At 39.8% G+C, this 13,553-nt stretch overlaps 2 protein-coding genes across 5 annotated transcripts in view; both read left to right on the forward strand.

The window, feature by feature from the left end:
• The first annotated feature begins 14 nt into the window (after positions 1 to 14).
• Positions 15 to 11,551, forward strand: LOC147059039 (neuronal acetylcholine receptor subunit alpha-7-like). Its single transcript, XM_085906981.1, has 10 exons — positions 15 to 3,208; positions 3,922 to 4,058; positions 4,843 to 4,887; positions 5,430 to 5,539; positions 6,949 to 7,028; positions 8,174 to 8,341; positions 9,090 to 9,284; positions 9,739 to 9,825; positions 10,441 to 10,550; positions 10,878 to 11,551. The coding sequence occupies exons 1-10, from the start codon at positions 3,154 to 3,156 to the stop codon at positions 11,250 to 11,252; spliced, it is 1,362 nt and encodes a 453-aa protein (XP_085763107.1). The 5' UTR covers positions 15 to 3,153; the 3' UTR covers positions 11,253 to 11,551.
• Positions 11,552 to 13,311: 1,760 nt separating this feature from the next.
• Positions 13,312 to 13,553, forward strand: part of trip4 (thyroid hormone receptor interactor 4) — a 55,071-nt gene continuing 54,829 nt past the window's right edge. For 2 of the 4 annotated variants that reach the window (XM_085908206.1, XM_085908207.1), the window contains exon 1: positions 13,312 to 13,535. In XM_085908206.1, the coding sequence (XP_085764332.1) occupies positions 13,456 to 13,535 (80 nt within the window). In that variant the 5' untranslated portion in view covers positions 13,312 to 13,455. The remainder of the gene's footprint in view (positions 13,536 to 13,553) is intronic. The other 2 variants (XM_085908208.1, XM_085908209.1) reach the window with 1 other exon arrangement.

Below are 13,553 nucleotides of genomic sequence, written 5' to 3' on the forward strand. Positions count from 1 at the left end.
GGCACAGCAGCTTTAGGAGGGACTCCCAGACTTCCCTCTCCCCAGCCACTTCATCCAGCTCATCCCGGGGGATCCCAAGACGTTCCCAGGCCAATTGAGAGACACAGTCTCTCCAGCGGATCCTGGGTCATCCACGGGGTCTCCTACCGGTGGGACATGCCCGGAACACCTCCCCAGGGAGGCATCCTAATGAGATGCCCGGGCCACTTCATCTGGCTCCTCTCTACGTGGAGGAGCAGCTGCTCTACTCCGAGTCTCTCCCATATGACCAAGCTTCTCACCTTATCTCCAAGGGAGAGCCCGGACACCCTGCGGAGGAAACCCATTTCGGCTGCTTGTATCCGGGATCTCGTTCTTTCGGTCACGACCCATAGTTCGTGACCATAGGTGAGGGCAGGAGCATAGATCGACCGATAAATTGAGAACTTTGCCTTTTGGCTCAGCTCGCTCTTCACCACGACGGACCGGTACAGAGTCCACATTACTGCCGATGCTGCACCGATCCGCCTGTCGATCTCGCGCTCCATCCTGCACTCACTTGTGAACAAGACCCCAAGATACTTGAACTCCTCCACTTGGGGCAGGATCTCATCCCTGATCTGGAGAGGGCATTCCACCCTTTTCCGACCGAGGACCATGGACTCGGATTTGGAAGTGCTGACCCTCATCCCGACCGCTTCACACTCGGTTGCGAACCGCTCCAGTGAGAGCTGGAGATCACGGCTTGATGAAGCCAACAGCACCACGTCGTCTGCAAAAAGCAGAGACGCAATGCTGAGGTCCCCAAACCGGACACCCTCAACGCCTCGGCTAAGCCTAGAAATTGTCAATATGATATTAAAGGTAAATAATCAACTGCCAGAGTATGACTAGCATTTGTAGAGAAAGTCTCCCCCCAAAATTGCATGCCTCTCCCATGCATGCGTGTTTGCCTTCTTACAGGGCGTCACATAAATAGTCAGTTACACCATGTATATCCCTGAAACATCCTTAGTCATTGATTTTCCACTGGAGCCTGCATGATTATTCACCCATGTTTCTTCCAAGCCCAAATGGTCAAGATATAATGCAATTCCCAGAGTCTCTTCCAAAGTAGGCATACATTTTTACAATGATTATTGTAATGCAAACCTATGTTTTCTCTTTCCTGGAGCCAGCAACAATTATGTATGCAAATCACTCCTTCCAGCAGGCTCTAACTTAGAAATTAGTAACTATTGCAGCGTCAAATCATATTGATTGATTGATTGATTGATTGATTGATTGATTGCTTGATTGATTGATTGATTTTTCATCCTTACACCCCACTACATCAAAACCTGTAATCCAAAAAATATTGTTTTTCAACATTTAATGGATCTGCACAAAATAAAAATTGTCTGTTCTTGAAAAGTTCACAGTGAATCCCCACTGAGCCTTTTATCCATTGCAAAGAAACTTTTTAAATACATTTGTTTATTCTGCTGGCTTGTGGATTTGATATCAGCACGTTGCAACCCAGACAACTTGAAATTCATCAAGAGTCAGTCATGGATGAATGTAAAGGAAAGAATGTGGTTACTTTTCAAAATGAAATAACCGTAAATCGTTCGTGCTCTAATTATTATTCTTTCATTTTTGCGGCCCGGTCCAAGCTGGACCCTGGCCCAGCACTGGTCCACAGGCCAGTGGTTGGGAACCACTGGTCTCATGTGTCCAAAATGGTTCATGTTCTTATTCTGTCTTGAGCCACATCCACACAGGAGATTGGTCTAACAAAACACATACAGGAGATTGGCAGAACATTAAAGTAAATATGCCAAATTTGGTCTTAACTGAGTTCAGCCGGTCAAAGTGTGCCCTAGCAAGAATAAATTGTCACACTAATACAACATTCTACCTCGATTGTGGCAGGAAAGATGAAATTCTCAATCTGATCTGTGCTTATTCAAGTGTCGGTTATTAATAATATTGTATTTAAGGATTAAGGGAACTCCCTAAAATCATTTGCTGTACCCTTTTTGTGAACCAACAAACACTTTGATCAAATCAATTCATTGACACATTTTCATTCTTCTGCTGAAACTAATTTGATCAATACAATAATTTGGATGTGTTCAAAACTTCCAGAGAACTGTCAAGCTAAAATATATTATATTGCTGATTAAAAAAAACACACACACAATTTGTTTCATGTAATGTGAATAACTATTGTACTTGGATTATTTTCAACAGGTCATGTATTTTACAATGATCTCAGGCTTTGAACCGGCCTGAGACCAATGTAACCACACTGTGCATTCTTTCTGATAATCATTGGATCCAAAGGATACTTAGGAAGTATGTGTATGCTCAGACAATGAAAAAAACCTCGGAACAGCGAGGCAACGTGCTAAACAGGTATCAGTTCACCTTGATTTTATGTTTTGGTTGTACAGTGCCTGTGTGGTCCGAAGGCCAACGCATAACATTAAATGGTTTCATTTTTTTATTATTATTATTATATATTTTTTAAAAAGGATGTTGACCTGTGCAAGGGAGAAAACAAATTGTAGCTACCATTGTACTGTGTGTTAAATATTATTGGTTGCCATCACATTTAAAGACTGCAAAACTTGTTTCACAGTGAAGACGACGTCGGCATCTGTTTTCCATTAAGAGTGTTGAGTTCCAGATGAGGCGGGCTCCAGCTGCATCCATCTTTTATACAATGTCCTCTTGGAACTATGCATAAGTCTATGCACAATATGCACATTTTTCTTTTCCATGCAGTTGGGGTGTCATAGTATTAGTTTGTAACCTGGGTGGAGGAGACATTCTACAAACACATGTTCACTCAGTTGTTCTAAGCAATCAACACCTCATCTTGAACTTATAAATATATAAAATGATAAAATAATAGAATCATTTTTAATATTTTAAAATATATTTTGCCGAAGATGAGATGGACTCCAGCTGCACCCATCTCTTACATAACATCTTATTGGAACTATGCACAAGTGTATTGCACAACATACAAGCTTTTCTTTTCAATGCAGTTGGGGTGTCATGTTAAAGTTTGTATCCTGGGAGGAGGAGACATTCTAGAAACGCACGTAGAAACGCTCACTCTGTTGTTCTAAGCATTCAAGCCCACTGAGGTCCACACTTCTCGAGTTCCTGTTCCAGACCACCATGGCTCCCTATGATGTTTTGCTTCTCCTTCTAGTGAGTGCCTGCACAGTCCAAGGTAAGCTGCTAGTATGATCATTCAACACACTTTCATAACTGATCCACTTGTATAGAATTCCCATTGGAGCCTTTTTTGTTTTATGTTTTGTAATCACTTTTTCTTCCAGTCAATCTAGTGCATTGCTCTTTCACTATCCTTGTTTAAATTTCCAACTGGTTGCATATCAAATAGTGTTTTTTTTCATAAGATATCCCCGCAGTCCGTCTAGTCCAGAGACTCCAACGAGTGTGATTAAGGAGGGGAAGAAACAGTTGAAAGAGGGGAAGAAGACTAATCGAGATGCAGCAACCTGGAAAAATAAGAAAAGGTGGAGGATAGCTTCAGCTGTGTTATGATTCAAGAGTGATAGGCTAAGAGGCGAGAGCTATAGATCTAGAGATATTGTGGACAGTGGTCTTAAAAAGACAGCAGGAAGCAGATGTTCAACCTGTCTATAGGGATGACCGTTTTAACTACCGTAATTTTCGGACTATAAATCGCTCCGGAGTATAAGTCGCACCAGCCATAAAATGCACAATGAAGTGAAAAACAAAACATATATAAGTCGCTCAGGATATCTGGTCCCCGGGCCTTGGGTTTGACACGTGATGTAGCACATTTAAAAAAAAATTACCAAGTGCTATGCTCAACACAAATAAGTGTGAATAGAAAATACTGATAATATATACTAAAACTGTCTAATATACTGTACATTTTTTCATGTTTCATAGTTTCTATTCAAGGTAAATATGAGCGCAGACTGATTAAAGACCTGATGCAGGGCAGTGCGCTGGAGAGACCAGTCATCAATGAGTCTCAGGTTCTTAATGTCAAAATTGGCATTTACCTCACCCAGATCATTGCATTGGTGTGTATCTTTTTTTAATTTTTTCAATTATTGTTCAGGCCGAAGAAATAACCGCTGTTAGCCACACATGAAAACTTTACACACACATCAGGCTGGCTATAAAAATATAGTATATATTAAAAACTAAACAGGCTCTGTAGTGGCACCTATTTAAAAAATTACACAAAACAACCCATGTGTTTATTCAAACAATCCAACAAATTGTTTTTGTGTGTTTGTTTGTTAGTTTTTTGCAAAGCAACACAAAATTGGGTGAAATTGGGGTCAGTTCAATATCTACCAGCAGATTTAAAGGTCACAAAGTTTTGTTTGCCAGGACAATTGAGGGCACCTCTTGCAGCTTTGAATTGGTTATCCACTTTTTCTTTGGATTGTTTTATATGATGTGTTCTAAGCGCCCTCTCTGCATCCATTGCAGCCTGGTCATCCTGGAAGGGGTATCCTTCCATCTGTGGTCTCTTCTCAAGGTTTCTCATTTCTCCCCTTGGAGGGTTTTTTGCGTTTTTCCTTGCCCTCCTGGGAATTTAAGATCAGGGGATGTTTGAGAACAATTGTCATTTTTTGTACATGTGAAGCCCTTTGAGACTTTCTTGTGATTTAGGGCTATACAAATAAACTTGACTTGACTTGTTCACCTGGGACTGCTAAACACGCTAAACAAAATTTTGCACCTGTATATCAAATGCCAGCCCAGCATGAATAAATATCAACCTTAAACTCTCAAGGTTTATAAAAGCTAATAAAACCCAAAATAAAACTTATTTTCCTTTTTTTCCCCTCACAGGATGAGACCAGCCAGGTGTTGACGACCAACATTTGGCTGCCATTGGTAAGGTTTTCAAGTTCTAACACTTTCCATGAATGTTGCTCTAGCGACACAGATGCTGTCATAAAGCCAAAGAAGAATGTAAAATGTCAAAAATGTATCCGTTTTTATTTTGCAACAAATATACACTGTGGTGTCTTGAGATATGAATGCTTTGACTTGTGAGTTTTTTTGAGAAACAACCATCCATTTTGGGGGGGGGGGTCTTGCCTGCAGCGGTTGAAAAAATACTGGCATTCTATACATGAGTAGAACTATAATTATTTGTGCAAAATAAACAACTTTGGTAAAAGTATAAGTACTTGCTGCATGTTTACAGCTGGAGGATAACTAAATGCAGTTTTATGGATGGATACATGAATATGTTATATTATGGCTGGTCCATTTAAAAATGAATGGGTTAGCTTACTCCGAGTCTTCATAGACTGCAACCTGCTTTTTGTCTTACCCTTGGAGATACAGCACAGGTGTGAACTCAAACTACTGTTTGTATGCTTATGTTTATCGTGGGGGTAAAAAAATAGTAATGATGATCTGCTCCACAGTCCTGGAAAGACTATCAACTGCAGTGGGACCCATCTAAGTATGATGAGTTGGACACTCTACGTTTGCCTGGTCATGTCCTTTGGAAGCCAGATATTGTGCTTTATAACAGGTACAGTCGGTCGGCACTAGTATTGTCAGATCCGCTGCATGCTGAATGTAAAACAGAACAACAAATTCTGGTAAAGTTTATTACTGTTAGTACAATAATCCCTAGTTTTTTGCTGGGGTTACGTTCCGAAAAGAACACGTGATGGGCAAAAATAGGTGGTGTAGAAACTTTCATTTATTTTTTACCATTATTATACAGGTGTAACATTGAAACCAAAGAACAAAAGCAGTTTTCAGGCCCAACCATTTGTATAACAAAGAGAAGTAAACGCTTTCTTACAAATAACTACAGTAAAATAATTTCATCATCAATACAAAATACATACTACGTAGTAGGACAAATTGTGACTCACGCATATTTCACTGCGCCTCTGACTGTGCGGCTGCGGCTTGACTCCGTTCTGTCGTGTCTTTTTCTTCTGAAGCCCCAACACAATGCACTGTAAAGCAGCGAGGCTGTGATCTAGCAAGGGATTACTGTAATACTAGAATAGGAGTGGCAGAGGTAGTAGTAGTACGAGTAGTCGGATTAATTCAGTGCAGTTTTGTGTCCTCAAATGCTTTGATAACATATAAAATGTACCTTGTGACACTATACATGAGGTAAAAATGAAAGTACAGTAATCCCTCCTACTTCGCGGCTTCAACTATCGCGGCTTCGCTGTATCGCGGGTTTTCAAAAATGCGTAAATTAATTATTTTATCGCAGAAATTTCATCATTTCACGAGGTTTCGCGGCCACTTGAGTTTCTTCATTTTCCTTTAATAATGATAGCTTACGTTTAAAAGTCGTTTTCTTGTTTTGAAATGAATAAATTAAAGAGTCAGTACAGTATACTTTATCGTCACATGTGACTTCAGGGCGTTCTCTCCACCGGCGGTGGCCTTCATCTGGACATAGCGATACACTGTTAGTCTCGTCGCTAAGGCATGAATGCGGAGCGCACAGTCCATTGATATGAAAGTCCCCTAGCAGCGAGCTGGTTGATGTCAGCGATAAAAATAGAATATCCTGTTTTAGAAAGCAGTTTAAGTGTTCTGAAGTGTTAAAATTATGGCTCATACTTCAAAAAAATCTAGTTTCTATTTCGCGGAAATTCCCATTTCGCGGGTGGGTCTGGAACGTAACCCCCGCGAAGTAGGAGGGATTACTGTATTCTAAAAAGTATTGTAAGTAAGTAGAACAAAAACAAAATAAGTAAAGTAAAATTTCTGCCAATATGCCTTCTGGTTCCATTTCATCTCATTTTACAATAACGTTATGTGCAATCATCATTCACTTGTTCAGTGCATGCATGAGGAAATTGTCTATTTACAGAATCTATCAAAAACCTTACGAGAAGGTGAGTCCAAACCTTTGAATGGTACTGTCACTAAAGCAGCAAGGATGTTATTCTATGTTATCCACAGTGCACAAGAACGATTTGAGACTACTTTCGATGCCAAGGTTGTTGTTTCCTCCTCAGGCGACTGTAACTATATACCTCAAGGTAAAGAACATTGCACAAATGTCAACTCAGCCTTGCTTTTTAAGCCTTCATAGATTTAAACATGGATTTGTGCATGATGTCAGTTTTTCAAGTGGAAGTCAAACCCAAATTTTCATGAAAATAATATGTTGTATGTGCCCCGACTAGTCTAAATACAGTGCGTTTGTGGAATATGAATTAAATAGCAAAATCCACCCCTGTTTATCCATCACAGTTGCCAGATCTCAGGTCACAACCAATCACGTCTCAGCTTGCAAGTGGAGAAATGGTCACCCCCTGAGATGGATAGAAATACTCATTGGAATTTGCCCATTTAATTCATATTCCACAAACAAAACATTAATCAGAACATTGTGTTTCGACGAGTTTGTACATAGCATATGATTACAAAGATTTTTTTGAGGTTGACATCCCTTTAGAGTGTGTGTGCACGCAATAAAAGAACTCCCAGTCGTAGCAAGTGATTACTGCCTTCACCAATAGATGACTTATCCACTCTGCCCTCTTCCTAAAAAAAGCACTTTCTTGCTTTGTCTCGCCTTTTGAATTAATGTCATGGCAGCTGAGACTGAGTAAACTTCTGTATTGAGCGCCTGTGTCAGAAACAAATTCCTTTTCAACTCTCCCACATGAACCTTTGCTGGAAACAATTATCTTATCAGATCGTCTATAACAGTCATTTAGTCATCGATTGTTGTTTAAAATTCTTTGGTAATCTTCTCCCTTGTCTGTAATTACAATGTAATTGGCTGGTCTGCGTATCCTTTTTCTATTTCAATTTATTCCGTGCTTGATGCAGCGCCACGTCAAGCTCATGATAAATGATACTAGAATGACATTGTTCACTGCTACATTCTAATGTTTCTTGAAAATGGATTGGAATTTGGATAATGCTTGCCTCCTGAATAATTACTACTTTCACCATAATATTACCATTAACTCTCAATGCTTGCCTCCTGAATATTTACTACTTTCACTGCAATATTATCATTAACTCTCAATACTTAACTTCAGAAGTTGTCAGCGTAGCTCTTGTGTTGTATTTCAAGTCCATCACAGCTTACTTTAGCCTAGAAAAGATAAAATAATTTTCTCATGATGTGTCTGATTTTTTTACCCTTGTTTCACATTTATTTTCCTGTCAGTGATCTTGAAGAGCACCTGCTATGTCGATCTTCGCTGGTTCCCCTTTGACAGCCAAAAATGTGACCTCAAGTTTGGCTCCTGGACTTATGGCGCCTGGTCTTTGGATTTAACAATGAGCGAGGCGGTCATAAGTGAATACGTTCCTAGTGGAGAGTGGGAACTTGTTGGTGAGAATAGTTTGATAATGAGCGTCAAACTTAAATTCTAATACATAAAATATTTCATATTGATGAGGAAGACTGTGGAGGGGAAGGCACTGAAATCGGATTTGAAGATCCTCTTGAGATGCGATTACATTTGACTTGAGAAACATTTTTCTGAAATGTATTAACCTGCCCTCAACTATGCCTAGTCTAATTAATTGGTTGGCACAAATATATATTTCTTTCTGTACTAAGTTAATGTCACTCAACACTGAACCCCAACTAGGCCACAATATGATGAACCCAGTGTATTGTTCACATGACCGTTTTTGTGTCCATGAATGTGTTAAGGGTGAGATCATAAGCAAGTGTGAAGCAACAGTAAAGGGAGAGTCAAACTACATTGTGTAAGATGAAACCTGCAGCAAAGAAGCGGTAAAATTGCAAATGTAGTATTGAGAAACACATCTGGCTCTATATTCGAAAGTCTGGGCAGAGTGTTTCTCATTCTGCTACTTTTGCAGATGTGCGCATTTCTAAATGGGCGGTTTGCACCCTTGTGGGTGTGAACACAGCCAACAAACTTTCCAGCCAATGGAAGCGATCCTGTCAGTTTGACGCATGAGAGGCACAGACTATTACATGAGGGAAGCAAAAACTGATTTTCTGGAGTATTTTGATGACATCAAAGCACAGAAATTGATCTGAAGTAGGCCAGAGACATTATAGATCACTACTGTTATACTCAGGTATGTTTTGTTTGGTCTCACAGAGGTCTCGGGAAAGAAGAATAGCCAGATTTATGAATGCTGCGAGGAGCCCTATTCCGATGTCACATACACCATAGTGATGCGCAGACGATCTCTGTTCTATGTACTCCATGTGCTCATCCCCTGTATCCTGATCTCCATTCTGGCTCTGTTTGTTTTCCTGATCCCTGCTGAGTCTGGGGAAAAGATAACACTGGGTAGAGCAATGCACTTTCATTTTATTCAAATTCTTTGTACATGAAAATTTGTTCTCCGGAATTTAACATTGCATTAGTAGTCTTTTCTTCAATCAGATGGAAACTTATGATTGATCCTTATGTCCTTATCATATTATACAGTGTAGTGACTTTTACAAATGATCTTTAATGCAATGCAAATAATCCCACGTAGGGTTTATGCTTACGCGTCACTTGATGCGTACATTCAAGTTCGTTCAAGATTGCTAATGGTCGCAAAGACGTTCTCCAACAGTTTTAAGGGTCTCAAATAATTTTGGTTGTCGCAAAGAAATTTTGAACATGTTAAAAAAAAACAGAAACACTTTATTTTCATGTTTGTATGTAAGATGCAAAGGCTATGCAGTTTTAGATTTGAATGCAATGGCTCTGCAATTTTGGATTTGAATTTCTAATTTAGATTTGGTATTTTCAGGAGTCGGAGTCATGCTGTCCCTCATATTCTTGATGATGTTAGGTACACAAGTGATTCCTGCCAATTCGGAGTCAGTGCCTCTAATAGGTAAGTGACGGGGATGTCTGGAAGGATTTCAGTTAAATTAAGCAGCGAGCCAAATTTGTGAAAAAGACCTGGCTCACACTGTAATTGATTGAGACTTTGCGTTGAGTCAAATTTTTGAAGATCTGTCTCACACTGTAATTGATTGAGATTTTGCATTTCACATCTGCACTCATTCTCACAACGTTTGTAAATTCATTGACACGGCGGTATTTTCTGTTCTGTGCTTGTGTGGGTGTTGTAATGCGTCTTCCTCCTACAATTGAAAGACATTGATTTTTTTTTCAAATGTACATCAGTCAAAGCTGAAACAGTGTGACAGAATACTTGATTTTTAAAGTTCATATTTATTGTTTTTTTTTAATGCATGGGGAGCGTCTGTTTAATAGAGACAGCTGCATTATTTCACCAAAATAAATACATTGACATTAGAGCAGCGTGGTATTCTGTACCGCTCGATGCAAACAGGCTCATAAAATGAGAAAAAGAAGCACAATTTGTCGGTGCCATACATCAAAGATGACAGGCTCCTGTTTCTGACCCTGAACAGAGATGCATACTGTACATGAGTAATGTCTGAATACCCAACAATTTTCTCCTCTGTTTTCACCTTTCTAGCTCAGTACTTTATCATCACCATGGTCATTGTTACACTCTCTGTGTTTGTCACGGTTGTGGTCTTACAATTTCACCATCATGACCCTAATGGAGCCAAGATGCCTAAGTGGGTAAGTGTCCATTTCATTATGTTGTGTATCAAAACTTCATAATTTTTGCCTTGTTTTACCAAACACCATACCGTTATTTGTTTTTGAATCAAATACCAAACCCATATATTTAATTGGCAGAAATATGAAAGAAGATGCTCAAAATAGCGAAAGTGTGAAATGGTGAGGGGTTACAGGATCAGGATTTTGTACCCAATCACCAATTGAATTAGAAGATGGTCTTTCACACATTTGGATTACTAAACGAGCTGCCCAGTAGATTGATGGTATTCTGCATTGGATTTGATGTGAACACGTCCTATCTGTCTTTGTTATTTGACCCCGAAGATCCGTGTGGTCCTCTTTGATTGGTGTGCCTGGTTTCTGCACATGAAGCGTCCTGGTGAGGACAGTGTGGACTTCAAAGAAAGAATGGTTCAAAGGGCTTCACCTGATTCTGAGTTGGTTGGACAAGCTGGTGAGGGTGAGGTTCTCCTTACCAAAGTTCCGAGCCCCACAGTTCGCAGCCATGAACCAGAGATTGCCAAAATCCTTGATGAAGTACGCTATATTGCCAAACGCTTCCAAGAGCAGCAACAGGGAAAGACTACGCGCAGTGATTGGAAATTTGCTGCTGTTGTCATCGACCGTCTTTGTTTTGTCATCTTCTTGCTATTCATTATCCTGTTCACCTTGGGGATTTTTGTGTCGGCAACAAGCTGAAGCTACAGTGACGGCAAACATTTCCATCATTGAGCTCAGAATTTCCCATTTTCAAGCACGTTGTCTTCTAAAAACAGTATATTCTGCTCTTAGATCACCAAATACTAGATTTGGGAGTGTTACTTAAATAAGTATTTTTATACACTAACTAATTACCACTAACTAGTTACCTGTTAAGAAATCTAGTTCGTAACATAATTCAAGTATCATAATATCAAAGTAATGTAACTTGATTACTTATAATTACGTTTGGATTTGTTTACCCATTTGCATGAAATATTTAATAATAAATACACATATACTCTATACAGTGCTTCAATGGCCGTTTCTGACTTATAGACGGATTTAATATGCATGCTTTTTTATGCACACAGATGGACGGATGGATGGATGGATGGATGGATGGATGGATGGATGGATGGATGGATGGATGGATGGATGGATGGATGGATGGATGGATGGATGGATGGATGGATGGATGGCGAAATGGCTTGATGGACAAAATGGATGCATCTGACAATTTGGTGTTGGAAAGTAGCCGAGACATAAGAACAGATACAACATTTTTTTGAAAGTTTTCATTCAGATTAAATGTGACTTTGTTCTTTAAAAATACAGTTACTATAAATGATTTGTGGCAGAGTATGAAGCGTATAAGAAAACTGTATCCAAGTGAAAGTTGTCAGGGTCACAATCTTCCCCCGAGATGTGGGGTCGGCTACGGCCACCCCTGGCTACCACAGAGTTCCACCCTTGGTTACAGAGAGGGATTTGAAGAATGGAAATGATGTGCACTCATGTACATGCTTTGTATGGCCACCCTTTAGTTCGGCGTCACCCTGGCCATCCAACTGAAAAATGTCCAACTATGCCCCTTGTAGTACACAACTGGGGAGATGTAGCAATATAATGTTCTTGGCCTTTTCCTGATTTTCTGCGGATGGTTAAAACAGAGCCCTGTGACGTATCTGTGATTGTGACGTATCTGTGCCCTGGCATCGAGTCACCCCTTCATTTGCATCACCAAGTAGGTAATCCAGATTGCAAGACACTTTTGACTGGTGAAAGGGACTGATGTGCATCATGACAAAAACTGACTGTAGCGGGGATTTTTAGCAACAAAGACTCTCCAGAGACATGCTTTCTAGCCACAGGTACGTTGGCATTATAAATAGACCAGCTTGTCATACAGGTACACCCCCATGAGGCTCAGAGCGAGGAAGCCGATGCCGATGAGGCTGAAGATGTACGTGTTTTTGATGGCCGCAATATGCAGCATTGGCATGATGGCATTAAACAATCATTCACTTTTTATGAAAAAAAAAAAAAAAAACGGGGGGGAAATGGTGGGGAAAAATATCTCGAAAGGAACAGGAAAAATCCCAAATTTGAAAAAAACAAAATGAATTCGTGGGTGTCAAACCGCATATGTTCATGGGTTGCCTGTCGTTTTAGGTTGTAATAACACTAATCACCACTAGATGGAATGTATTTTTTGCACTCACACAACAACGTGAGTAGGCCTATACATTTTTTGCCTTGGAATAATATACAGGACACACAATAGTACCTCAATAATATTAATATTTTAGTTTTGTGAACGAGTGTACAGAATGAGGTGCATTTTGTGTCCGACACTTTTGTGTCATACTTGAATGGAAATTGTTTTAGCAAGAGAGACGTCTGCACTCTGAAAAATACAGTATCCTTCAAAGCCTTTGCTCGATCTTGGATCTTTAATACATGCACTGATAATGTACTCGCAACAATGAAAGATATAAAGACCACATATTTTGCACGTGAAGGAAGTGGCCCCGGAGTAGCAGTGATCAAAAATGTTGACCCCGTCCAACATTTAAATTACTCATCCCTGATTTAAATTGCCTAACCTTGTTTAAATCGTATTTTTGCTGGTGTAGATTAGAAAACAGACAAATAGTGTTGCTGTGCTACCATCTACTGGATGCAACAAAGTTAGTTGTTGTGATCGTTGCATTGCCCCCCTTCCCTAGAGTTTGAGACTAATGTGAGTCTGTTTTTGTTCCTGTGTGGAACCATAATCTAGTTGTGCTAATTTTCTTCAGGAAGGGATTTCATGCTGCACTGCACAAATTGTGTGTCCTTTAATTCCACCGGGTAGAAACACAGCTGAGTTGTGTTTGACAAGCAATCTCTGGATCATCATAAGTCTTGGCGTGGTGAAATGTCAAACAATTTGTTGCAGTGGTGTTTGGAGCAGTTACATCACCAGTTTGGTCTGGAGGCATCTGAAGATATTGTCAAGTAAGTAAGCTTTAAAAA

The sequence above is a fragment of the Syngnathus leptorhynchus genome, chromosome 3, assembly GCF_054491065.1.
Source record: "Syngnathus leptorhynchus isolate UIUO chromosome 3, UIUO_Slep, whole genome shotgun sequence".
Classification (NCBI taxonomy): domain Eukaryota; kingdom Metazoa; phylum Chordata; class Actinopteri; order Syngnathiformes; family Syngnathidae; genus Syngnathus; species Syngnathus leptorhynchus.

Coding starts and splice junctions, on each gene's coding strand:
- LOC147059039 (XM_085906981.1), top strand. CDS start 3,154: ATGGCTCCCTATGATGTTTTGCTTCTCCTTCTAGTGAGTGCCTGCACA. Junction 5,540..6,948: donor GATATTGTGCTTTATAACAG/GTACAGTCGGTC, acceptor TGTTATCCACAG/TGCACAAGAACGATTTGAGA. Junction 10,551..10,877: donor GAGCCAAGATGCCTAAGTGG/GTAAGTGTCCAT, acceptor TTGACCCCGAAG/ATCCGTGTGGTCCTCTTTGA.